Consider the following 25,509-nt stretch of genomic DNA (forward strand, 5'->3'; position numbering starts at 1 on the left):
GAATTATCTTTTACAATCTACATGCTCGGGATTCCAGGTGGCGCCCCGACAATCTTTATAGCATCAAACGCCTCGAGCGATAAGCCGAGAAGAGAAATCGGGTGCCCAGAAACGAATGCGCCACATGGCTGCTCACGGCCGGAAAGTCAGTCGATGTCATTGTTGGAACGAGTTGGCACTAGCGGGATAAACGAGGCAAAAGACATGGGAGAAGCATGTGGCAGAGACCCGTTATCAGCAGCCCTTCTCTCTCTCTCTTCCTGCCTACTTTTCAGCTGCGGCCATCTACAGTACTATTTCATCATAGGCCGTGGGATAGGGACAGAGAGATAACATTCGCGATTCTGCTTTTATCGCACCAGCCAAGACCGGTGGGGAGCCAGTGAGAGGCTGCGGGGGGGCAAGGCCATGTTTACGTACCTGAATTTGGTGACATTCGCGGACAGGGTTGCTTATCAATGGCCCGAGAGCACCGACTAAGGAATCATTATCAGCCCTTTTTTTTTTCAATCTGATGCTGGTATCATGCATAGTTGTAGCATGAGCTCATCGTTGGTTGACTTGTTCGAATTATTGGTTCATTTTGTTGGCTGAAAGATGTGCTGCCCTGCAACTAGAGTTGCAAACAAGCTTGTTCCGGCAGTCACTCTCATACACAAACACTCTCAAACACAAACTCCACCCGGCAGCATTTCCACGCTATGGTAGGTACCTTGATAGTCTCATCCTTTTTTTTATATATTTTGCTACAAGGTACCGAGACCCTAGACAACCTCTCCAGGAAGCTACTACACTTTGCCCGCCCGGCCAATCTGCAGAATCTCGCCCGTCAACTGCTCGTCGCTTCGCAACACCGGCCAAGATGCCCCGTCCGCCTTGGCGAGAAGCATCTCCAGCTTCGTGCCGAGGACCTTGAACGACGACTTTTCCGGGTCGACCGTCCCGTACAGCGGAAAGGTTGCCGTGTATCGCTTCGGCGTCGGGTCGCTGGTCGTGAGGTCGAGGTCGATTTCCTTTCCCTTGATGTCGACCTTTGATGTGTCCTTGTCGATCTTCTTCAGGAAGAGCGATGCGATGACCTCTGTGGGGGTCTGGTAGAAGTCATGTCTGGGGAACCAGTTTAGGCGGTTGCTCTGATGAACACAATAGCGGTTGGATGAGTTAAACTTACCGGACTTCGGTGAGGATTTCTTCGCCGCCTGATTTGGCTTTATCCTTCTTTCCACTGCCGACGAACAGGTGCTTGTCCTTGGTCTTGCACCCTACAATCTTCATAAACTCGTCAAACTCGAGCACCCTCCTCTTGCAGCACGAATACCCCTTGCTGCCCTCGTGGAAGATGGGCACGCCGGGATGGTGCACGCACATCTCCCCTTCCCTCGTCGATCCCTTCTTGTACGTTGCGCTGCACGCCTTGCGGCGGCACTCTGCCCCGTCGGGGATGTCCAGGCTCGGGTCGTCGTCCTCGGAGTCCGGGGGCGGAAGGGGAGGCGTGGGGACGTGCTGCGCGGGCTGGATCGGCAACCGCGCCGGGGCGTCGGCGGATACGCTGGCCTCTGAGATCTTTTGCGCGAGGGCGGCCTCGTCGATTTGCTGGGATCCCTCTTCGACGGGAGGGGGCTTCTCGGTGGTGGAATGTGTGCCGGTTGTGCAGGGGGGGATCTCCATGAATTCGTCAAAGGTTAGGACTCGCGGCTTGCAGCACTTCCATCCTAGGACACGGTCAATTCAGCTGTGCATTCGTGGTAAGGGCCCTATACAGCAAGGGGGGATCTTGTTGCTCATGGGTATCGCGAAACGCGCAAGAAGGAGGTTGAAGCAAGATCACTACCTACCTTTCTGTCCCTCGTGGAAGATGGGTGGACCGGGGTGATATTGACACTTCTCGCTCGGGTCAGTGAACTCTTTGCCGCAGCCCTGGCGGACACACTTCAGCGCCATTGTGCCTGGTAGAAGCTGGAGGATAATGGAAATTTGACGAGCTGGTAATGATAAGGGGCGAATAGTATCGTGCAGCACGAAGAACGGGAGCTGGAGGAAAAAAGCACAAGACAGTTAAAAGCTATGGGCGAGCTGAGGTGGGTATTGAACCGATGGGATCTTCTAGAAGTGCGAGGATGACGGAGCTGTGTCGCCTCACCGCTTTCCTATTTCGATGCGGGGTTCGGCGATGCTTGGAGCTGTCTGGATCGGGGATCGCGATTGGGGCGGGCGTTGACTCGCGGGTTTGCATTGGGGGAAGCTCAGGCGGGTAGTTTATGCTAAAGCTTTTAGGGAACCATGGAGACACTTTGAAAGGGCTTGTGAAATAGAGGATGGAGGGCGCAAACCTGCTGCGGATGACAGCTTGGGTGTGTCTGATCCAAGACGAGACTCAATGCCAGCTGGTCAAGCTACAGTTGTAGGTCATCAGGATAACACGATGACGACTCCTCCCAAATCGTCCGCACACTAGTCGAATACTCTGTTCCTTCGGCCGAACTGATGCTGCGGCAGAACTGGTGTCGATGCGTTTCGTCTATATCAGAAGGGCAGAAAGCTCACTTTGCCCACTTACACCGAGGCTTGTCCCAAGCTTAGTCATCACATCAGCTCACCTGATGTCGCCGTACTCATTCTCATAACGAAATTTCAAAGATCTGGCGCCCGAAAACTCATGCCCCGGAATACCAATGTGACAAATATAAATCAATTACTATACAGCAGCTGAAGATGTTTGCGACCAGACGCCTTTTGCAAGCCTGCAGGATCACTCTCTTCTCCAGAGACGACTGCGGTCTCTGCACGCAGGCCAAGAGCGTGCTCTCCAATGTCTGGGACAAGCGGCCGTTCCTTTACACAGAGGTGAATCTGGCAAAACCGGAGTCAAGCCACTGGAGAAACTTGTACGACTTTGATATTCCTGTCGTAAGTAGCATGCTTGCTTGCTTTCCTCAAAGAAGAGGTATAGTCTAATGGTGTCTGGTAAATAGGTCCATATAAGCAAGGCGGAAGCTGGCGAAGAAGACATCAACAAGGTCAGCAAAGCCATCAAACTAATGCACCGCTTCACGGAAGACCAAGTCGAAGCCAAAATGGACCAAGTGGAAGGCATATAGTTTCTCTCTCTCTCTCTCTCTCTTTGTTTCTTTCTTTATCGTTTTCTAATCTACTTCCTTTCATAAAACCGAGTTTCGAGAAGAAAATAGCAATGCTTCCTTTCAACCTAACTCCTAGCCACGGTGAGAGACTGCTTCGCAATCTCCTCAATGCCCATGTAGTCCGTGACGATGTGCACCATGTCGAATCCCTGCCGCTGGCACGCCTTGGCGTGCTCGGGGTCGAGGGTGTAGATGCCGCTCTTCTTGCCGGCCTTTTTGGCGGCGGCCTGGATCTTGAGGAGGGCTTCTTGGAGTTGTTGGGGGATGCCCTCGGCGGTGATGCGGTGGCCGATGTTGTTGCCTGGAGGATTCCGTCTAAGTCACGGCTTTGGACCCCTCATGTTGGAAGAGAAATTTCCTTGGGCGGAAGGGTGGGCTTACCAAGATCAAAGGGGCCCACGAACAGCACGTCGATGCCCTCGACCGCAGCAATCTCATCGACCGCCTCGAGAGCCTCCTTGGTCTCGATCTGGACCATGGTCAGGACGGACTCGTTGGCTTGCTCTAGGTAATCGGAAGAGCTGATGGTCCGTCCGAACTGCTTGGCAGAATAAGGAGATCCGAAGCCTCGCTTTCCCCAAGGGGGGAACTTGGAGGCCTGGACGATGTCTTTGGCCTCTTGGACGGTGCGCAGCAGGGGGACAAGGACCTGAGTGTCGTTTTAGCACGAGTTCGTCAGCGAATCAAGCTAGCTTTCAGATGCGGGTTGCAAAGATGAGGATGTTGAATTATAGCACATACGCCGTGAGCGCCAGTGTCCAAAGCACCTAGATTTCCAACATCAGCTTCAGTCCAACATACAACGTCCTGCAAATCAAAGGTCTCGATGTAACTCACGCTTCACCATCCAAGGCTCCATACCCGGGATTCTGACAACAGGAGACACTCCCAAAGCCGCAATCGCAGGAACAGCCTCATGCATCGCCCGATCTGCCAACCTCCCAACGATCAATTGAATACACCGTCAGCTCGAATTCATCTCCATCTACCAGAGTCGCTTCATCATCACGCACCATCCATGCCTCCATGCTCACAATCCACCACCACCCAATCCACGCCCGACTGCGCCAGGAGCCTCGAAATCGTCGTCCCGGGAATCATCTGCCACCCGCCCAGGGCAGGCTTGTCGGCATCGAACAGCGCCTTGAGCTTGTTGCCGTCGCGCACCGTCGCCTGCGCGCCGCCGGGGGTTGCGCCCGCTGCAATGTAAGACATTTTGAATGGATTGCTGAAGTGAATGGCTGGACGGTTCCGGAGTATCAAGCGGGGGGTTGCGGTTCTTAAGAAGATGGAATTCATGCCTGGGTTTTAGTTGTGCGTTGCTCCAAAGCAAGGACAGAGAGGGGGGGGGGGGGGGGGGTCGGTAGGTAGATGTAAATGGGACCGGGGAAAGGCGTGGGTTGAGGGGCCGGTACGTCAGAGGGGCCCTGGTAACTCGTTCCTCTTGTGCAACGGGTACCACGGGTAATTGGGCCAGCTGCTCAGGGTCGGCTCTTTGGGTGTAGGAATGGCACGTTGTTTGGGAGATTTGGGTTGAATGGGACTTACACTGGAGGGTCATGGGTCTCTATTGCGGATATCGTAGGACGAGTGCGGGGAGAGCGGCGGAGATGCGCAGATGGCCGTGGGGGAAATAAGGGGGAATAACGAGAGACACATAGTACGGGGAATCCATCTACCGACGAGCTGTCACCGGCAATATGAGGTGATTGACTGCTTATGGATGGCGGTGATTATCTGCTTCAACACGAGCTGCAAGACGCATGTACACGTAATGATCTGAGTGGCAATGGGTGTCAGACTGCAGAGATAAAGAGCCCTCGTCAGCGTCAGTGCCAGAAAGCGAGCAAAAATCAGGTGATATTCATTGGATCTATCGGATTGGATCGGTCTTTCGGGACATGTAGAAACGACACTGATTCCGGGGTTTCGTTCTTTTATTTTCCCATTCCCATACGCCAAAAAGGAAGCCATTCGTTGATTATGATCGAGTCCAGTCTCAAAGTCTAATAATCAGTGGGAGAGAGACTGCCTGTCCGTTCATTCTATCGAAAAAAAAAAAGGGAGGACCCGGGGGAAGAAGTCTCCTCAAGCACGCATAGCTGATATCAATCACTTTCTGCTTGTTTGGCAGCTCCAAAGGGGGTATTACCCAGTCTCCCTTGGCTAGAGTCCTGCGAAATCAAGGCAAACCATTGAGCTGATGATGCGACTGCAATGTCTCTGGCCGTTCATATTCCGACCACACATTAGCATAGACGCACTCAATCCTGTGCTTGATCGCTGTAAGGCTCGAGGCATGAATGGATGTTTATAATCCATTAGTCTTGGAGGCATCTGTTCATCAGCGTTAGTAGGACCTACGCACAGATTTTCACATCGTCCGCCATACCCTAGGTAGTCCTCCTTGATGCTTCCAATAGCCCACATTTCGCCGACTTCTGTTCGCGTGCCAATAATCTTAACGCGCACATGCGTGCCCGGCTCGATGACGGTGTCTTCGTTGTTGGTAAATTGAGGGGGGGTCGCGTTGGGATCCCATTTGATGTCGCTAGGAATCAGCTACGATACTGCACATCAGCAAAGCTCCAACTGGCCATTCCGGGTTGTTGGCGGGACAGGAACGCACATGGGCAGACACAAAGAGCCTGAGCGGGCCGGCCTGGGCGAAGAAACCCTGCGGATTGATGGAGTAGACAACGGCATCAACCTGATCAGGGTCAGACAGCTGCTTCCCACAACGGGCGCAGATTTCGCCTTACCGTCTCTCCTTTGAAGGGCCGCCACACAACGGCACGGTAGCCCACCGTGAACTCTGCAAGCCCGTTTCCTGGCAAGATCTTTCCTTCGGAAATGTCAAACGTGTCCATGATGGAAATGATGTAGTAGCTGCCTGCGCAGGTGCCTTCGACGTCTTTCAGCAGCTTGCTGGTCACGAGCTCGTGCATATTGCGGCCAAAGTAGGACGGGTGCAGGGTCACCCTGCGCTCCATGTTGTAGAGGAAGAACATGGTGGGCGGCGAGAGAGAAGAATTGCGTGGCTACAGCGGCTCCAGCAAACGGTGGGACGGGCGATTGAGGGCTTGGGCAGAAAGCGACGGATGAGCCTCTCAGGGTATGGCTTCACTTTCCCATGTGAAGGCGTATCTTGATTTCGCGTGGGCGCACGCGCGCGGCAGGGTATATCAGGTGGTCAATCGGTCAAGACAGGGAGAGGCAATCGACGTCGGCGGAGAGAGGGAGGGTGGAGCGAGACCGGCGACGAGGTGAGAGACCGATGACGGGGCGATGAGAGGTGAGAGAGCCGTCGAAGCAGACGCAACACGCAGAGCTGGATTCTCTGCGCTTTCGGGTGTGCGTTGCTGCCTCGGCTGGACTGAAGGAGCTGGCGCTGAGGTGGATGAAGACGGAACGCGACGAGGCTGCGATGATTTGGTTTGGGAATTTCTCTGGAGCCGGCGCTAAGGCATTCGCAGGTGGTCTGTGCGGCAGTTTACCCATGCGGCTGAGCTGATTAGGTAAGGCTGCCGTGCATTGGTGAAGCCTTGGGGCTAATCGGAGGCATTGGACGAGCAGCGGGAAAACAGCAGCCTGAGGTCATTTGTGCGATTGCGCTACCTATGCAGTCGGGATTGGGGGTAAGACGCAGAGCCTATTTACTCCGCATAAGCTACGAGTTTAAGTAGGGGTCTGTCACATGTTTTTGGACGCGTGGAGAGGGAGTTGGAGGAAGGTGGTGAATGATCTGATATCGTTAGGTAGGGTAGGTATGGAGGGTAACACACGCTGTATGCAGCCCTTTATGTAAGATGAGATTGAGGTGAGCGGAACCGACAACGAAATCCAATTCAGTTGCTGCAGGGCTGGCATTCTGTTACCGTGGAAGCAGCGCAAAGTAAACACAAAAATGTGACATTTGGCCATGACGCCGCCCACCCGGTATGGAGACATTGCTCCAGCTATAGGCTGCCTCATGCGATCCGATGGCTTCGCGCCTGATTCGAGCAACGTCCACGGTATTCCATGACAACAGTCGCAACCCAGAAGAGCCGCAACCCAGAAGAGCCGCAACCCAGCAGAATTTGGCTGAGAGACGGTTGACATACCGTCAACAAGACGCCCCCTTTTCGAGCGTTTCGCATCGTGTCATGTGCAGTTGATATGCATCAACCCCCCCCTTCCACCGTGCTCGGAATCCCGTCCATCTTCACCGTGTCTGCACGCTGCTGACCCCCCAGGCTCGCGGCGGCAGTGGAGAGGATTGACCCGAGGCTCCAGCTGCTCAGTCGCTAAATCCCCACCAGCTTCGGGGGGCCATCAGCGCATTTCTCCACAGCGGCCTTCAGAGGCCCGCACAGCACAGCTTTCAGCGCTTCCGGCGCCGCGACTTTTGGGTTCTTCCTCCTGACCTCTTGCATCGCATCGCATCGCATCTCCTGTCGTCTCCAGCTTTTCCTCCCTCCTCTGCTCGCCCATGCCGGACCGGCTCTCCTCGACGCCTCACCCTCGTTAGCACGCTGCCCTGCGCTGATTCCGCGTCGCCTCTCTCGCGCCTCTCCAGGCTCTGCCGTGCCACCGTGTCCGATTCGCTTTTCTTCCAACTCACGTGCCGGCTGGTCGCGCCAATTCTTCCGACTGGCGGCAGGACTCAAGGTTGCTTATCCGCATTTTGTTGAGCGCTTCCCGGCCTTGTCCCTCGCCTCCTTTCTCCCGCTCCGGCCCGCGTGAAGATGTCTCTGGATCTGGAAAAGCACCTGACGTTTGTGAGCACATCTCGCCTCTCCTGAGCCTCCTCGGTTCTTCCGGCTGACTGTACAAACTCATTCTCAGTATGGCGCCTATCACCATAACTCGGTCAATGTGGCCATTCACATGGTCTGCGTGCCGCTCCTCCTTGTATCAGGGTTCACTCTGGTACGTTCGGGCCCCTTGTCAACTCAACACTGCTCAGCTAGCTGGTATTTCTGACATTCTCCTTTTCTACTTACTCTCTATTTCAGGCCACGTATACGGGCACACTCATTCACACGCCCAGCTGGCTCACCGTCCCGTACCTGGACCTCAACCTTGGCACCATCGCCGCCTTCCTGTATGCAGCGCTTTACCTGCTATTAGAGCCGGTGGCGGGCTTCGTGCTGGCCGCTTTCTGCCTCGGCAGCACCGCGTTTGTCAACTCATGGCACGTCCGTGATCCCACCACGACCTTCCAGGTTGCCCTTGGCGTTCACATCGTTTGCTGGATCGCACAGTTCATCGGCCACGGTGCTTTCGAGGGTCGCGCCCCCGCCTTGGTGGACAACCTCGTCCAGGCCATCTTCCTGGCGCCCATGTTTGTCTGGCTCGAGATGCTCTTCAAGCTTGGATATCGACGTGAGCTCCAGGCCCGTGTTGAGAAGGCCGTTTCGAAGGAGATTGCCAAGTTCAAGAACGCATCGAAGAACGGCAAGGCCAACTGAACCAGCATAGCCTCGTGGCTAAAGGCTTTGGCCTCGAATGGCATATCCCATTCCTTGGTCAATGCTCAAGGCTTGGAAAAAAAGAACATTTTCTCTCGAGCCATCACCACATCTCGCAGTTTATCATTCAAACAACGGACTTGGCACTGTGCCCGGGACCGGATAACATCACAACAGGACCAAGACGACCAACTCTTACATCACGCCAACTTCCAATCTACATGCCACCCATCTCATTAACCGATTTCAGCAGAGAATCTTGAATGTTGCAAGCAAGCGCTCTCAATCACCTGCATTGCCGGATGGGCTAAAGCCGCCAAAAAAAAAAGTTTTTCATTTCAGCAGCGACTACAAGCAGCAACGGTATCTCGAAAGCTGCCTACAATGGAGAAGTGCACTGCATCTGCACTCGTATTACACACAATGTATCAAGGATGTGGTGGGCAACACGGAAAAAGTACGGTATGCCATTTTGTTTGATTAACCAACTTTTGTAACATTTACCAGCCATAGGCTCTGAACAAAACGAATAAAACATTATCAAGACTCAATTCTTATTCTTCGCCTCTCTCCACCTCTCTTGCTGATGCGCAGACAAATGATTCCATCGAAGGCTGTCTTTGGAGACCCTTTTGGAGCATCTTCAGTACCGAAGTCGATCGGCTGAGTCTACCAAGAGATAGCGTCGACGCATTTTGGTTGCCCTGGCTGTATTCCAGCAGACCGGTGACGCTGGTAGGGCTTCCTGGAGACCTATCGCATAGCGGAACCATGGAGGACGCAAACCAGTCCAAGTCGAGACTTTGTGTGACTATGTCCTTTGGGCGGTGTCTTCGACCGCGACGAGCGTCGAAGCCACGGTTCCGGGGTGGTTCCAGACAAGCATCGGAAGGAGGTTCGGTATGCGATGCGGTCCTTGATTCGGGACGTGGCGCAGGACGTGGATCAAGATGTGGCTCGAGACGAGTATACTCGTTGCGCAGTGAGCTGTTGCCCGTATCTCGAACTCGCCTCAGGCGGGGAGGAGAAGATCTTGAAGGATCAGATACTGAACGGCCGATGCTAGCACTCACCTTGGTGGCTATGCTCTTGTCGTCCCGCCGCAGCGACTCGGATTCCTGCCCTGTACCGCACTGAGGAGCGCTTGCCCGCCTGGTACCGTTCACATATACTTTGCCGTCTTCCCCTTTGGCTTCGCATTTTGGACAGAGAGTGGCACGCCGCTCGAGCTTGGGTGTCTCATGGCGCTCCGGTTCGTAGGAGTGGAGAGAGAGGGCGGAGAAGCAGGTGAGTGAGTGGTGGTGCCTGGGCTCTCGTTGGATGCAGGGGATCATGCGACGGCACATGTGGCCGCAGTCGTATTTGATGATTTGTTCGCACATGATTCTTGTCGGTATGATCACTCTGAGGCCGTTCGCAAATGGGCTCGGGTGAGGGTGCGAATAGACTGAGTGGTCAGGTTGGTGCCTCTGGCCGGCATGCCCGTGCGTCTTATAAAGTCGGTTTGATTCGCAAACAGATGGTGAGAGATGCTGTTCAATACGGGAGGCGTCTTGTGATTTGGTTCGGCGAACGCCATTGTGTTCTGCATCGAAGAACATGTATGTTGGAGGTGAGAGTTTGATGTTCTTGCCAGTTGCTGTGAGTAGATTGTTGGACTTTTGCCAGGCGGGAGTAGGGAGGTTAGTGAATAGGTGCGGCGTATTTGAGACTGGTGAACGGACATTTGCTGAACCTTGCAACGGTGAGTTTCGCTATAATGAACGGGTGTATCTGCAAGACGACGAGGTAATAATATTCTGCATTGAACAGGTTGCTTTGAGAGAAGATGAAGTATACTAATGTAGGTCGCTAGGCTCAAGAATGGAGTTGCTCCATGGCGCTCTTACGTTCCCCTGAGAAGTCGGAAGCAGAAGTGAAGAAATGTTTCAATTTTGTACTGATTTGCGACAGTAACAGTTGATCCAGAGCCATGATGCTCAGTACATGTGGCATGGGTGAAGCAGCGCGTCTACTTGCACTCACAGTTACACTTACAAGTACTTAGCAGTGAAGACGCGACTTCCAGGAGTTCAAAGGAAACAATACCATCAGAGTATATGTATATCTCGCATTCAGTGAATTCCATACGGCACAAGGTGAGCAAACCCACCCGAAAAACCTAATAATATTACAAAATAAAATAGCCGTTGCCGATGAACCTCTTCAACATTATTCTCGGCCGACGAACGACATGGGAAACTTTGTCCTTGATCTTCCACTCTTCCAACACGCCATGATTCTCTTGCGAGGGGCTTCAGCAATGGCCTTCAAGCCCCTTCTCCTGAAACGCGCTTCATCGGGTCCAGCATTCAACGCGAATAACTAACTGCTACGTCGATGCAAGCGGGTTAAGCCGCTCCAGCGTTGGCCTTGAGAACCGCAGCCCTGAACCGCGCAGCACGGGTCCGTCTGACGTTCGATCGCGAAGAGCCCTCCTTATCGGAGTCGCTGGGATCAAAGGCGAACGCTGTCCTGTTGGATGGAGGCGCGGTAGCCAGTCCCTGGGCAGACAGACCCAGGCCTAATCCAAGGCCTGGGGCCGTGGTATTGAGGAGTCCGGCGCCGGTACCGAGACCCAGGCCGAGGTTTGCCGTGACGTTGAGGGAGGGGAGCAGGCCTGCGATGGCGGAGGCCACGTTGGCTGCTGCGGCCACATTCGCTGCTGCGGCCACGTCGGCTGCCACGGGCAAAGCTGCTCCCAGGGCGGCAGCAGGGGCAGCAGCGCCGGCAGCCAAAGCAGAACCCAGGACAGCAGCCGGGACGGATCCCAGGGGAGCTCCCACGGGAGACAAGGTCGATCCGAGTCCGGAAAGGGCGGAGCCCAAGCCTTGGACGGTAGATCCGAGGCCTGATCCGAGGCCGGAGACTGTCTGGCCTACGGCGGAGATGACGGATCCCAGATCAAGGGCTGGGCCTCCTCCCAAGCCAAGTCCAAGTCCAAGTCCAAGTCCAAGACCTGCGCCAGGGACAGCAGATCCCAGACCAGGAGCAGCAGGTCCGACGCCAGGAACGGCCGCTCCGATGCCATTGGCAGCAGACCCCAAGTTCGACGCCGCAGTGCCCAGGTCAGACGCTGCCGATCCCAAGCCCGAGGCGGCGCTTCCCAGGTCAGAGGCAGCGGAGCCCAGGTCGCTACCAACGCCAGAAAGAGCCGATGTCAGGCCTGGCACGGCATTTCCAGGAGCGGACGGAAGAAGTCCGCCGGTGAGGTTGCCGAGCGTGTTGGTGAGGTTTCCGAGGACTGCCGCCGGGATACCAGCCGCGCCGGTTAGGTTGCCGATGATGGCAGCAGGGTTGGAGGTGAGATTTCCAAGGGCACCCGTCAGATTGGTACCGGCAGGTAGAGCTCCTGTCAGGTTGCCAAGAGGCGCTGTCAGGTTTCCAGGGGCTCCAGCGGGTACTAGGCCTCCGATAGGGAGACCTCCTGCCAGGCCTGAGAGAAGGTTGGCAGGATTTGGAAGGTTGGCAGGATTCGGGAGGTTGGCAGGATTCGGAACAGGGAGTCCACCTGTCAGGTTTCCAAGAGCTCCGGTGGGGAGCCCGGTCAGATTTCCTAGGCTTCCAGCAGGGAGTGAGCCCAGAAGTCCGGCAAGAAGGGCAGCAGGAGCTGCCAGAGGGAGACCTCCTGTCAGGTTCCCAAGAGCTCCGGTGGGAAGTCCAGTCAGGTTTCCTAGACCTCCAGCAGGGAGCGATCCCAAAGCTCCTGTCAGGTTCCCAAGGGCTCCGGCGGGTAAGCCAGTCAAGTTCCCCAGGCCACCAAGTCCCCCGAGGCTCCCAAGTCCACCAAGTCCTCCAGAAAGTCCGGCGCCGCCTCCGCCGAGGAGTGCCGCGATTCTCAGGGCGAGTGCCACGCGCAGTGTGATTCCAACACCCAAACCACCAGTCAAGCCGCCCAGACCCCCGAGAGTGCCGTTAAGTCCACCAAGGTTCGGGAGCAGAGAACCAGGAATACCGGCGGCTGGGTTGATCCCGCCATTGCTGCCGCCGGCAAGGCCTCCGAGAATGTTGGTCAGGTTGCCCAGATTGCCCAGGTTGCCAAGGGTTCCGTTGAGAATGGGCGCCACGTTGAGAGGGGCACTGCTATTGGAGCCACCGGTGTTGCCGCTTCCAGTGTTGCTGGCGTTGCTGGCGTTCAAAAGAGCTTGCAGGAGACGAGAAAGTGCCACGGGATCAAGGTTGTGCGAGGCAGCAAACTGCCTGACGACCTGCGTAACCTGGTCCTGGCTGGTGGCATTCCGGACAAAGTTGAGCAGCTGCTGGAGCTCCTCCCTCGTCAGACTCGGAGCGTTGGACGCAGTGCCATTGGCAACAGTGCCACCGCCGTTGATCACGTTTGTAAGTGCTTGCGTCAAGGTGCCCAGGCCTTGATCCAGTATGCCTGGCACGCCGATTCCAGAAAGACCGCCCCTGCCGCTGGTCAGGCCGTCGAGAGCCTCGACAAGCCCGCCGAGAAGACCATTTGACCCCTCGAGTACTTTGCCGAGGCTGTCGTCTGAGCTGCCGAAGGCCAAGACGTTCTTCAGGCTCTGGAAGAGCGCGTCGGGGTCGAGGCCCTTCAAGGCAGCGTACGCCTTGATGCCGTCGGTGGCCAATTGCGTGTTGCCATTGGCCCCCTTGATGATATCAGTGAGGTCCTTGATGGTTGCATCGTCCAGCCCTCCTATCAAGCCCCTGAAAATCCCGTTCGTAATACTGTTAGAAATTTGACCCAGGTTGAGGACGGACGCCGGGGCAATGTTGCCAGAAGGAATAGGTATGTTTGTCGTTGAGCCACTGGGAACGGCACTCGAGAGGCCGTTGAGAATGCCAGTGAGGCCATTCAGGACGTTGCGGAGGTCTAGGCCTGCCCTCGTAGCAGCTCCATTGAGGCCCTGGAGGATCGAGCCAAGGTTGACGTCGCCTTGGCCGGTGAGGCCAAAACCCCTGAGCAGATCGGGCGCCGAGATGTCGCCGTTTGGAGCAGCGCCGAGGCTGCTGAGGAGGCTTGCAACGCCGTTGTCATCGAGGCCAAGCCCTCTGAGAAGGCCGTTCAAGTTGAGGGTGCCGTTGCCACCTGATCCTCCAGCGTTGTTCAAGGCATTGCTCAAGTCCAGGTTGCCAATGTTGCTCCCAAGGCCGAGATTCCTCAGCAGAGTGCCCAAAGGCACGATTCCGTTGGCGTCGGCGCCAAGCTGTCTGAAGATGTCAGGGAGATTCGTGGGGGCGAGTCCGAGCCTGCTGATGAGGTTGTTCAGGTTGATGTTTCCCTGAGTGTCGATGCCGAGATCGTTCAGCAACTGGCTCAGAGTAGGGCCTCCTGGAGTGCCGGTAGTACCGTTCAGACCAAGGCCGAGTCCAAGGCCGAGTCCATTGCCATTGCCCTGGGCGCCGGCCAAGAGACTGTTGAGGAGGCTAAGGATTCTATCGACGACAGTACCAATGCCAGTCCCCAATCTGCTGCCAATGGTACCACCCAAATCACTAAAGGTGCCTGCTTCTTCGTGCTTTCCGAGAGAAGCCGTCACCAAGAGGCTATTCAGAAGTTTGCGGTCGGACTGAGTGAGTTGACCAGTCGATATATGAGAAGCGAGTAATTCCAGAGCGTCCGAGTTCGGCTGTCGAGCTTGGAGGCCCTGAGATCTGGTAGGCGCTGCCACGGAGCTTCCCGCAAGAGCAGCGACGAGAATCAGGGATGTGCTCAACTTCATCTTGAGTCTTGTGATTAAACACCGAAATCAAGAGAAGAATCAACGAGTGACAAAGAAACTGGAGGCGCCGAGATGCCAGTCCAGATAAGAAGCACAGAGAGACAATTCCTTCGGCGGCCTGGCACAGACTGAGGGAATCTCCTCTTATAATTAAAGGTTCCATGACTTGATAGATCAATTATCCTGTCTCGCGGGCAAAATGGTCCGCTGTCCTGGGGTCTCCATGCCTGTCGACTCAACTTAGCGAGGAGGCAGCTCTCGACCGTCGACAAACAACATACCTGAGGGAACGTAGACCCGATGAAGGTGAACCGGAGATCAATGCTCAATGGCTGCCAGTTGATGGTTGGCACCGAATCAGAAGCTCTGGAGCCTGACGCTGACAATTTCGATGATTCAGACGGGAGAATTCGATTCCGCGTTTCTAAGTGGTATTGTGAGACAGGAGTTGGCGTGTAGGTACGCAGAGTCAAACAACATATGCCGTTGAAGGGAAAATGAAGCGCATTCCATGTTCTTGGATCCGATGCGGTCTTAAACAACACACTTCCGGAGAAAAGGGATCAAGGGACTACCCGCTACAGCACGTTCTCTCCCTTGACATCCGATCCGAGCAAGGAGAAACGATGGTGACGTGGAATTTCTTTACGACAATCGTGCAAACTAACACGAGACTAATACTGCAGGGGCATATTTATTAATACGTTCATCTCCTTTAATAGAATATAGTTCTACTGTTTTATTAATAAGACATTCATAAAGCTCGATATACATCATATCATCTCGTGTTGAAGTCTGCACACTAGTCTGTTGCTTTCACGGTCTAGTGGTAATGGGTGATATGATGCATGGTGGCATATAACCAAGTTTGCTAAGCAGCGAGTTGTAAGATGCCTTCTAGTTTCTTCTAGTCGTAGCAAGTTGTAAGATGCCTTCTATTTTCTTCTAGTCGTTGTGAAGAAAGCATCATAGACTTAATTAGCAATCGCTTTTGTTCTGCTGTTTGTAGATTTGTGCCATTCCTCAAGAGTGGTTGGACGCATGGCGTTGGGTTGTTTAAAAAAGGGGTGTGAAACAGCAATGGAACTTGTGCTTTACATTCCGATCCGCTTATGGGAAAATACTCTGTAACCATCACACAATGCCCGTCCTGTATCTATGTTCTGAATAATTTTTCAAACCGGTGGTATCACTAACTAAAAAGCATTGTAGCATAAGCATGCGTATCCATAGGACGGGGCAAAGATGACCCCATGTCCAATAAGTCATATCCTCCTATCCATCACAACAGTCGAATCCCTCTATACCCAAGACACAACGTAGAACCAACTCCAACATCTCCCTAGCCAAACCAACGCCTTATCCGTTCAGGCCAGCTCAACTCCATCAACTCCTCCTCCTGCAAAGCACCTCCCGATCCTCCCTCACCACCCTCAAAAAGTCATCCTCAAGCTCCAGACTAAGCCTCTCCATATCCTCATCCAACTCCTCACAGTCAACGAGGCAGGCACTCCCTCGCGAGCTCCCGCATCCGAGGCACGTGCTCCGACAGCTTCATCAGCTCGTACGCCACCATGCGCAGGCCCCGGGACAGCTGACGCGGGTCCTCTGTCCGGAGCCGCAGGACCGAGGCCTCCCGGAGGTAGAACCGCCTCGTTCGCCGCAGGTTCGAGTAGGCCTTCTTAAAGAGCCTTGGTAAGGGTCCTGCGTGTGGCGGGGTGGACATGGTGGAGGTTTGTCGCTGTGGTTCGACTTGGGGGATTGGAAGAGTTTTGTTTGTGACGTTTGTGGGTGTTGTAGATGATGAGAGAGCAGAAGACAGATGGAAGTCTCAGGGGGGAAAGACAAGTAGATTATGTATGCGTGGAAGATGGCAGGATGAAAAGGTCAAATGTCCCTGTAGGCTCCAATGGCTGGGGAGTCTTCCTTTTATAACTGAAGAAGAAGTAGCTTTGAAGCCACAATCATCTTGCATCTCTCTATTGGTCATAGTGAAGATGTAAGGTTTAACCTTGCCAGGAAGCATAAACGCCTCGCGCTTGAAATGTCGCTAGAACAAGAGATATCTAATCAAGACTAACCAGGCTTAAGTGAGTTAGGTATCCCATCCAGACGGTGATAAGTGACATGGAGCGCATAGGGGAGAGGTAGTAAGGGAAAGCAGAGGTTATATTAATAGGGGATAATAAATAATTAAAATAGTATATTTAGAAATATAAAAATAGAAATAGAAATAATAAATATCTAGAAATATAGAAGTAGAAATATAAATAATAAATAGCTATATAAAGAAACGAGAGAGAGAGAGAGAGAGAGAGAGAGAGAGAGAGAGAGAGAGAGAGAGAGAGAGAGACAGACAGACAGACAGACAGAGAGAGAGAGAGGGGGGGGGGAGAGGGAGAGAGAGAGAGAGAGAGAGAGAGAGNCAGTACTCCCTGGAAAAGGGGTTCAGGGCATACTGAATGTTGCACTCACCAACAACGCCGAGGTGTCGGATGACGTTTACGGCCGTTGTTCGCAGCATGTTGTAGTCCTCGTCCGACAAGGTCTGCGAGGGGGCAACGACGATGGAGTCGCCCGTGTGGATGCCGAGGGGGTCAAAGTTCTCCATGTTGCAGAATAAATAGCTCTAGATATATATATATATTATAGCTAATTATATAATACTACTTCTTTAATTTAGTAATATTACTTTCTACTGTTATACAGCTTGTCATAGCTCAAGTTAATACTTAATAACGTTATTAACAGAACATTACTCTCTGAAATAACAGACTCATAGCAACAATCACAGTTGTAAAGCAAAGTCATAACCGTCTGCAAAGACAAAAGCTTTTCTAGTGTGAACAGAGAACGCCTAGTTATCCTATATTTTTCTTCTCTCTTCCCGCTTACCCATCCGTCCATTTTCCCTACCTACCCCTAATAATCGCCCCCCTCCACCATGCCTATTCGCACATAGGTGACGTGGAAAAATCGTGGCCTCAAGGCTTATTAAAGAAAACAAACTAGAAACGGAAATCTTTTATATACAAGGGTATATGTTTTACAGAGGCTTGCCGCCGATGAACTCAGACCAGGCGCGGACCTCCGAGGGGATGCCCTCGGGGCGAGGGAGCTTCTCGCTTATGCACTGAGCAAACAGGATAGCGGTCTAGTCAAGACGTTAGTACAGGTGCTGCCTCATATGATAGTATAGGGGGGACATGATTTGGAGCGTATAACTCACCTGGGGCTCCATGAACAGGGGCACGCCAAAGTCAACCGCGTTTCGGCGCATCACGTAGTCAACGTCGGAGGTGGTCTTGCCACGGGCAAGAGCCAGGTTGAAGACGCCGCGGATGTCGTACTTCTTGAACACCTCGCGGAGGGCACGCTTGTCGTCGGTGGGGAACTCAATCACCTCGACCTTGACGTTGTGTTTTGAGCTGGACTCGATGAACTTCTTGACGTCGTTGCTGGCGGCGTACAGAGTGTATCCGAGAGGGGCCAGGTAGTCGACGACCTGGGTCAACCAGGGCTTGTTGAGCTCACCACCAAACAGCAGACCCTCGCCAGGCTCGGGAACGCGGAAGTTCATGGTGGATTGCAGCGAAGTCCAGTAGGCCTCAACGAGGTCCTTGCCAAAGCAAGCAATCTCACCAGTAGAAGCCATCTCGACGCCCAGGAAAGGATCCGCACCAGCGAGACGGGTCCATGAGAACTGAGGAACCTTGGTGGCAACGTAGTCGCGCTTGACGGCCATAAGATCGGTAGGTTCAGGGACATTCTTGCCAACGAGGGCCTTGGTGGCGACGTCGATGAAGTTCTTGCCGAGAACCTTGCTGACGAAGGGGAATGATCGGGAAGCGCGGAGGTTGCACTCAATGACCTTGAGCAGCGGCTCACCACCCTCGGGGTTGTCGGCCTTAATGATCTGCATGTTGAAGGGACCGGTAATCTTCCATGCCTTGGCGACCTTCTGGGCAATCTCCTTGAGGCGGTCCATGGTGCTGGCATCGAGGTTGACAGGGGGGAGAACCAGGGTAGCGTCGCCGGAGTGGACACCAGCCTGTTCAACGTGTTCACTGACGGCGTGAATGATCAGGTCGCCCTGAGCGGCAACACCATCGACATCAATCTCCTGCGCGCCCTCGATAAACTTGGTGATAACAACGGGGTGGTCGGGGGAGACGTTGGCTGCAGCCTCAAGCTTGTCCTTGAGGTCCTCCTGGCTGCGAATGACGGTCATGGCAGCTCCAGACAGGACGTAACTGGGACGCACGAGAACGGGATAGCCCACCTGCTCAGCGAACTGCGCGGCCTCCTCAACAGAAGTGAGTTCCTTCCACGCAGGCTGGTCAACGCCGATGCTGTCAAGGATCTCGGAGAACTTTTGGCGGTCCTCGGCCTTGTCAATGTCCTTGGGATCGGTTCCTAGAACTTTAGCGCCGCCGGCTTCCTGCAGGCGGAGTGCAATGTTCTGTGGGAGCTGGCCGCCTACCGAGACCACCACGCCTTGGGCGGCCTCAAGCTCGTAGATATCCATGACACGCTCATAGCTCAACTCTTCAAAATAAAGCTTATCGGCAGTGTCGAAATCAGTGGAATACGTCTCGGGGTTATCGTTGGGTAAGTTAGCAATGATTTGATGTTATTGGGGTTGTGATGGGTTGCGTTGGTGCTGTGGAGGTCCGAGTCGTCAGGGGGGTGGACTTACAGTTGATCATGACCGTCTTCTCACCCATCTGGCGCAGCGCCTGAGTAGCGCCGACAGCACACCAATCAAATTCTACCGAGCTACCAATGCGATAAACGCCGCTGCCAAGAATGACAATACCTTTGTCCTCAAAGGTAACATCGTGGGAGGAACCATTGTAGGTGGTGTAGAGGTAGTTGGTGTCGGCGGGGAACTCTGCAGCCAGAGTATCGATCTTCTTGACCCACGGGCGGATGTTGAAGCTCAAACGACGGGCTCGGACTTCGTCTTCGGTGCTGTTGACAGCATTTGCAATTTGTCGGTCGGAGAAGCCCATCTTCTTCGCCTTCAAAATCAGCTCCTTCTGCAGCGCATCGAGGCTACCAGCAGCTTCGAGCTCACGCGTGCAGTCGACAAGGTTCTGGAGCTTGTATAGGAACCACTTGTCAATCTTGGTCAGCTCGTGCACCTTGTCAACAGAGTAGTTCTCGTGGAGCATGGCCTGTCCGACAGCGAGCCATCGGCGATCGGTGGGGTTTTGAAGCTCGTAGTCGAGGTCGTCAAACTTGTCGCCCTGGAAGCCGACAAACCTGGGGTCAACTTGACGAATGGCCTTTTGGAAAGACTCTTCAAACGTTCGTCCAATCGCCATCACTTCTCCCACCGATTTCATGGCACTTCCGATGTCGCGCTTCACGTGCTGGAACTTGGAGAGATCCCATCGGGGGATCTTGGTAACGATGTAGTCGAGCGAAGGCTCAAAGTTGGCAGTGGTGGTCTTTGTCACAGCATTGGGAAGCTCAGGCAGGCTGTGTCCCAAGCCAATCTTGGCAGCGGTGTAAGCAAGAGGATATCCGGTAGCCTTGGAGGCAAGGGCAGAAGATCGCGAAAGACGGGCGTTGACCTCGATAACCCTGTAGTCGAGTCCGTCAGGCTGCAAGGCGTACTGAACATTGCACTCTCCGACAACACCCAGGTGGCGGACGATCTTAATAGCCGCGGTACGAAGCATGTGGTACTCCTCGTCGCTCAGGGTCTGAGAGGGAGCGACGACAATGGAATCACCGGTGTGGATGCCCAGGGGGTCAAAGTTCTCCATGTTGCAGACGGTGATGCAGTTGTTGTTGGCGTCGCGGACAACCTCATACTCGACTTCCTTCCAGCCCTTGAGCGACTTCTCGACCAGGATCTGGGGAGAGAGAGTGAGAGAACGAGCGGCCATGTTGCGAAGCTCCTCCTCGTTGTTGGCAAAGCCCGAACCCAGGCCACCCAGGGCATAGGCAGCGCGGACAATGATGGGGTAACCGATTTTTGAAGCAGCATCGAGCGCCTCATCGACGGTGCTGACAGCGATCGACTTGGCGATGGGGATGTTGATCTCTTCGAGAGCCTTTGCGAAAAGGTCTCGGTCCTCGCTGACCTCGAGGGTCCTCACGCTGGTACCAAGGACCTTGACGCCGTACTTCTCGAAGAGGCCCTGTCGCTGCATCTGGACACCCAGGTTGAGGGCAGTCTGGCCACCTATTGGCGAGAAGGTATTAGCTAATTATACACGTATTTCGCATCGCAACGAGGCCCACTTGCCGAAACTCAAGAATATCCCATCCGGACGAGTCTTCTCGATGACATAGCTGACATATTCCGGTGTAACTGGCAAATAAAACACCTCATCCGCAAGTGAATGATTGGTTTGGATAGTGGCAATGTTGGGATTGATGAGAACGGAAGCGACGCCGGCCTCTTTCAGGGCTTTCAGAGCTTGGGAACCTGTAAAATGCCGTCTTGTCAGTAACGAGAGAAATGTATAACACAGAAAAGGGAGTAGTGGGTGTGGGAAGGCAGCGGCAGCTGATGGCAAGGAAGAGAAGGAAGAGGAGGAGGGTCATGAACTAAGAACTGACCAGAGTAGTCGAATTCACCGGCCTGTCCAATAGCCAGGCCACCGCTGCCAATAACAAGGACCTTCTTGACATCGACGTTCACCTTGGGCTTGATGACGCCGCTGTCGAGGTACGCCTTGGGATTGGGCGCCGTCTGAGTTGCCGAGGAATACGGTCGGAAGACGGAGATTGTGCCCAGCCTCTTGGGAGCCTTGGCCGGCAATGAGGCCCTGGCCTGCGTCCGCAGAGCGGCTGTGGTGAAGAGACGAGTCGGGAGCGTTCGCGGGAGTCGGGCGCCGCTCCGGAGCAGAACCGGCGTCCGGGCAGCGGCCAGCGCGGCAGAAGACATTGTCGCAGGCATTGCAAGCAGATCAATGCGAGAGTTGCTCCGTCCAACGAGCAGCCGGGCCGCTAAATATCCAGGTTCCCAATTGACCGGTTTGTGAGCTGAGGGAAAAGGGAAGAAGAAGAAGGATCGCGACGACGGGTGTCGAGAGGGAGAAAAATGTTTACCTACAGTGGTGGGGGTTTAAGAGGCTGCACGGGCTTTAGCAGAATCCGGCCAAGAAAAAAACAAGAGCGGCCGCCGATTTCTGGAGCGCAACGAGTCACCGATTAGATAACGATCGGAGGAGTCCCCCAGCTTTTCCCCCTTCTCTCCTTGCTTCGCTTTCTCTCGATATGCGCCTATTCTGGCGAGAGATAAAAACCAAGAACGCGACGAACCCCGGCAGAAGCTGTGGAGCAGATCCAATCCGAGATGGATTCTGACGCGGGCTCCATCCGACTTGACCCAGCAGAAAAATTTCCACTCCAAGGAAAAAAAAAAAAAAAATTATGACGTTGTGGGGAGCGTCAACCAGGGGAAGATGACTCTGGGTAATAGGTATCACGATGAGAGAGTGAATAACTACTGATTTATCAAGTCAATTGCACGAATTGCGAGTCTGTCAAAACATCGGCATCATTCACTGTATCCTAGTCCAATTGTTCAGCTCCTACATGTAGAATCCGTTCCCGTTGTTACCAATACATCATTGATAGATGGCGATTGAGAGATTGTTGTTGTGCGAACATCACCAGCCGGGTTGACAGAATCTAACCCTAGCAGTTGGCACCGACCTGGCTCAACCTGTTAGAGCAGGCTAATGTCATTAGATCTACCTGATGCCATCCCAGCCATATCTGCGCCCGCCAATGAGCATCCAGACGTTGTGGCTGTTAGCCTCCCTCGCCCGTCTTATCGCAGTCCATACCAGCGACACCAGTCAACCGGCCCCAGCAGAATCCCGGCTCAGACACCGGAGCTAGGCTGAAGCCAATCTCACGCTGCATCAACCGAATCCCTGTCTGAATCGGCGACTGCACGGGCCATCGCCCAGATCAGTTCAACGTAGCTGCCGCTGGCCCCATCTGCGTCTCTTTGCACCTCACTTTCCCGCGCCTGCGTCTGGCTCCGGTATCGCAAACCCGGATGAGTCGAACCTCTGCACGGCTGTCATGACTCTGATGATGGATCAACTTACGGGTCAACCTGCTGTGCTGATTCTTTGAATTATGGTCGAAATCATCCAAATGCCTCGGTAAGTGTATTCTGCGTGCTGTTACTGGATTGCTCTTACATATTCCCTTTACAGAGCGTGATACCCCCAGAGAGTGGCCACTACCTATCCATATATTAATTGTTGCTACTTCCGACTGCTATTACTATTACTATACCATATATCTTCTTCTATGCACCCTGTATGCTTCTGTCTGAGATGTATGCCATCTTACCTATAACACTATTGCTCAGTCGCTATGCCAGAGTGTAAATGATCTGGCCGCATACACAAAGCATAGGTAGGTATGGGCTGGACGAATCAGCTTCATCAAGCGCTTCGCCAACAGTATTGCCTGCGTCCAGGCATACTGGAGCTAAACCTCACTCACAAATGAGTGATGCCTCACAACAAGCATCAAAGGGCTTAATCATCCACCGTCAATATGCAGTATTCGCGTAATTCCAACGTTTCCTTTATATATAGCTGGCAGATATTTGGGAAGAGTTCCTCAACAGCCGGCCATGTACATAAAGAGATAGGCCGCTGTAGAGCTTCATGATATATGACCGAGTTCCAGTCTCTTTAATCGCCCTCTTTTCCGTCTTCATTCCTTTCTTTTCTTCTTCTTTTTTCTCTTCCGAGATCCTCTGTTTAACGGGCTTCCGTAGTCCAACTTCAGGACTTTGCAATATACCCTTATTGGCCGATTGGATGGCTGGTTTAAATTGTGGCGAGCTGAGGCAGTTGTCAAGGCTCTTTGGGCCGTCTTGAGGTTGCTGTTTCTATAAGAGTAGCTATGTGCTTTGTGACAAGGGAGAGGCCGGTTCTACCAATTACCAAGGTGAGTGAAGATCCTCTTGATAATATAGTAAATAGGCACAGCTGCTTACTGCATCTCTCTAGTTACACCTGCGCTCTGCTGCTGCTTCACAGCTTCGCCTGGGATAATCATCAGCTTTCAGGTCAGATTGACGTGGACCAGCAGACCTGGAAACAATGGCAATGTCTGCGATTTCATCACAGTCTTGCTTGACCGCCTGCCCACAACTGCACGTCGTCGTCGCCAGCCTGTTACTATGGCGTCTGTCACATCGATGGATGCCCACAAACACGACCCCTGGAACGCTGAACCAGCAACCATATATTGCTGCCACAGTACAGAAACCTCCTTGACGGGCTCTCTGCGGCTGCTATCAGACGAGCTTGAGGACATGGTGCATAGCTGGTGTCGGTTGACGGGCAGCTGGCGACGCGTGACGGGGTCGACGGGCGGTGTCTGGCAGCAATAACAGAAGAATACACATCCGTTTATTTTTCGTCTCCTTGCATTTTCTCCTCTTTCCTCCCCTCGTCACAACAACAGTCTTCCCTACAACTCGTCTTCGGACTTGGGTGGTTTCGTCTACCAGCAAACATGGCCTCCCAGCTGCCCATCCACGAGCTGGCAATTGCCGACTTGAGGCTCAACGAAGACGACGAGCTCTTCGCAGACGCCGTTGCGTGTGTGCAGACATACTGGAGCCAGGCTTCACAGATGACCACAGAGTCGCAGGAGGTGATGATACGGCTCATCATCAACCGGGACTACGCACACACCGACTGGAGTCGAAAACACACGTGTAACCATCGTCTTTATCGCGCATCATCTGGGAGAGACGACGTCTTCGCGTGGCCGGTCTTTCTAATCCTCAGGGCATTATACAAAGAGCTTCCCAAGGCATACGTGGCGGCCATCAGAGAAAGGAACCTGCCGACGGCGTTGGAAGACCACACGGATGATTACCTGGCAGTGTACCCAAACACAGTTCTCCCGACGCCGTACGACACGATCACCGCCGAGGGAGAGGCATACCGTAGAGCCTGGCCCAAGTTGAGAAACACCCCAACTATCTATCGCAAAGAAGAACAAGCTGCAGCCGCCTCGACGGCGTCGGTCGCGCCATCGGTTCCCCCAGTGAGAAGACCATCGTCGGCGCTGTCTTCTCTCTCTTCGACGTTGTCGTCGGCAGCTCCCTCAGCTCCCTCCTCGACAGCGTTGGGACATCATTTTCCAGGAACATCGGTAGATCTGCTGTCACAATCTCTCTTTGCAACAACGCCGGCGACAAACCACACTTCAGCAACGTTTTCAGCGATTCCCCGTCCAACGTCGTCGATGTATCCCAATACAACAACCACGTCGGCAACATCCGTCGCAGCGACCACACTTCCCCAGGTTTCCCAAGCGTCGCAGCAGAGGCCCCGCCACTTGACGTTCGTTGAGCCTGAGATGCAAGATGTTCGTGCTTTTCAACCAGCCAGGTTTATCTTCGCCCCAGCGTCGTCGACAAATCTTTCAGAAAGGCCAGCCCCGATGGCCCCCACTGCGACAATGACTGCTACGCCTTACACGTCAACGCAAACTGCCAGACAGCCACAAAGCATGCAACCGTCGGTCGATACGGAGGTTGACGACGCACACGCCGAGGAGGACGACAACGTTTCCTCTGCCCCCTCAATGAGGAGGAAACGCGGCCCAACAGCGCCGATTCCGGCAATGCATCCTAAAAAACAGAGCACGAGTCACGACACCGTTGAGAACATGATCCAAAATCTCCAGTCCGCAACAACCACTTCAGTTAAGCCCAAGCCGTCGGCAAACGCCATTTCCAGACTTGAGCAACGGGTTGATGGCCTCGAGAACCGAATGATGGCCGTCCTGGCGGCGATGACGAACGAGATTTTGGTCCTAAAGGAGAAGGTCGCTACGCTGGAGAATGCTTGAGGGTGATGGAAACCACTGTGGGACGGTTTGTAGAGTATATATTGTCTTGAGATTAATGACACTGTTCGCTTTTTTATGTTTCCTGTTTGTATAACATTGAGTTGAAAAAGCACGCCAACAGTCTATTGCAAACGAAGAGCAGAGTGTAACTGTCTCTGCTGCCTCTCAACTTCCTCCGCTCCTGCAGGAAGGCCGTCGTCTCGAGGAACAAGCCGAGCATCGTCTTGCATAAGGCAATGCACCTGCATCTTCCTCTACTGCAACTTCTTCCGCTCCCTTACTATTACATTATTTACAGGCTACTTACACCATTTTTAA

At 53.8% G+C, this 25,509-nt stretch overlaps 10 protein-coding genes across 10 annotated transcripts; 3 read left to right on the forward strand and 7 right to left on the reverse strand.

Moving 5' to 3' along the window:
* Nucleotides 1-788: 788 nt before the first annotated feature.
* On the reverse strand, nucleotides 789-1,941 carry CCMA1212_003623 (Cysteine and histidine-rich domain-containing protein 1; the record flags this gene model as incomplete). The annotated part of the gene is made up of 3 exons (XM_073700963.1): nucleotides 789-1,107; nucleotides 1,172-1,712; nucleotides 1,836-1,941. 3 exons carry the CDS (start codon nucleotides 1,939-1,941, stop codon nucleotides 789-791), a joined length of 966 nt encoding a protein of 321 aa, XP_073560068.1.
* Nucleotides 1,942-2,712: 771 nt separating this feature from the next.
* CCMA1212_003624 (uncharacterized protein) lies at nucleotides 2,713-3,098 on the forward strand (the record flags this gene model as incomplete). Its single annotated transcript, XM_073700964.1, has 2 exons — nucleotides 2,713-2,907; nucleotides 2,973-3,098. The coding sequence occupies 2 exons, from the start codon at nucleotides 2,713-2,715 to the stop codon at nucleotides 3,096-3,098; spliced, it is 321 nt and encodes a 106-aa protein (XP_073560264.1).
* Nucleotides 3,099-3,205: 107 nt separating this feature from the next.
* Nucleotides 3,206-4,355, reverse strand: CCMA1212_003625 (5-keto-4-deoxy-D-glucarate aldolase; the record flags this gene model as incomplete). The annotated part of the gene is made up of 5 exons (XM_073700965.1): nucleotides 3,206-3,441; nucleotides 3,522-3,789; nucleotides 3,882-3,907; nucleotides 3,978-4,070; nucleotides 4,154-4,355. The coding sequence occupies 5 exons, from the start codon at nucleotides 4,353-4,355 to the stop codon at nucleotides 3,206-3,208; spliced, it is 825 nt and encodes a 274-aa protein (XP_073560263.1).
* Nucleotides 4,356-5,461: 1,106 nt separating this feature from the next.
* CCMA1212_003626 (DNA-directed RNA polymerase II subunit rpb7) lies at nucleotides 5,462-6,151 on the reverse strand (the record flags this gene model as incomplete). The annotated part of the gene is made up of 4 exons (XM_073700966.1): nucleotides 5,462-5,477; nucleotides 5,533-5,702; nucleotides 5,770-5,850; nucleotides 5,903-6,151. The coding sequence occupies 4 exons, from the start codon at nucleotides 6,149-6,151 to the stop codon at nucleotides 5,462-5,464; spliced, it is 516 nt and encodes a 171-aa protein (XP_073560652.1).
* Nucleotides 6,152-7,870: 1,719 nt separating this feature from the next.
* CCMA1212_003627 (uncharacterized protein) lies at nucleotides 7,871-8,596 on the forward strand (the record flags this gene model as incomplete). Its single annotated transcript, XM_073700967.1, has 3 exons — nucleotides 7,871-7,903; nucleotides 7,971-8,054; nucleotides 8,141-8,596. The coding sequence occupies 3 exons, from the start codon at nucleotides 7,871-7,873 to the stop codon at nucleotides 8,594-8,596; spliced, it is 573 nt and encodes a 190-aa protein (XP_073560651.1).
* A 554-nt stretch (nucleotides 8,597-9,150) lies between these two features.
* On the reverse strand, nucleotides 9,151-10,570 carry CCMA1212_003628 (uncharacterized protein; the record flags this gene model as incomplete). The annotated part of the gene is made up of 2 exons (XM_073700968.1): nucleotides 9,151-10,331; nucleotides 10,486-10,570. 2 exons carry the CDS (start codon nucleotides 10,568-10,570, stop codon nucleotides 9,151-9,153), a joined length of 1,266 nt encoding a protein of 421 aa, XP_073560075.1.
* Nucleotides 10,571-10,986: 416 nt separating this feature from the next.
* On the reverse strand, nucleotides 10,987-14,325 carry CCMA1212_003629 (uncharacterized protein; the record flags this gene model as incomplete). The annotated part of the gene is made up of 1 exon (XM_073700969.1): nucleotides 10,987-14,325. The coding sequence occupies one exon, from the start codon at nucleotides 14,323-14,325 to the stop codon at nucleotides 10,987-10,989; it is 3,339 nt and encodes a 1,112-aa protein (XP_073560074.1).
* Nucleotides 14,326-15,820: 1,495 nt separating this feature from the next.
* Nucleotides 15,821-16,051, reverse strand: CCMA1212_003630 (uncharacterized protein; the record flags this gene model as incomplete). The annotated part of the gene is made up of 1 exon (XM_073700970.1): nucleotides 15,821-16,051. One exon carries the CDS (start codon nucleotides 16,049-16,051, stop codon nucleotides 15,821-15,823), a length of 231 nt encoding a protein of 76 aa, XP_073560497.1.
* A 1,320-nt stretch (nucleotides 16,052-17,371) lies between these two features.
* CCMA1212_003631 (Carbamoyl-phosphate synthase arginine-specific large chain) lies at nucleotides 17,372-21,232 on the reverse strand (the record flags this gene model as incomplete). Its single annotated transcript, XM_073700971.1, has 5 exons — nucleotides 17,372-17,479; nucleotides 17,555-18,919; nucleotides 19,038-20,524; nucleotides 20,615-20,770; nucleotides 20,905-21,232. 5 exons carry the CDS (start codon nucleotides 21,230-21,232, stop codon nucleotides 17,372-17,374), a joined length of 3,444 nt encoding a protein of 1,147 aa, XP_073560498.1.
* A 2,609-nt stretch (nucleotides 21,233-23,841) lies between these two features.
* CCMA1212_003632 (uncharacterized protein) lies at nucleotides 23,842-25,191 on the forward strand (the record flags this gene model as incomplete). Its single annotated transcript, XM_073700972.1, has 1 exon — nucleotides 23,842-25,191. One exon carries the CDS (start codon nucleotides 23,842-23,844, stop codon nucleotides 25,189-25,191), a length of 1,350 nt encoding a protein of 449 aa, XP_073560495.1.
* Nucleotides 25,192-25,509: the final 318 nt, after the last annotated feature.

The sequence above is a fragment of the Trichoderma ghanense genome (genome assembly GCF_004382785.1).
Source record: "Trichoderma ghanense strain CCMA-1212 chromosome Unknown scaffold_3, whole genome shotgun sequence".
Classification (NCBI taxonomy): domain Eukaryota; kingdom Fungi; phylum Ascomycota; class Sordariomycetes; order Hypocreales; family Hypocreaceae; genus Trichoderma; species Trichoderma ghanense.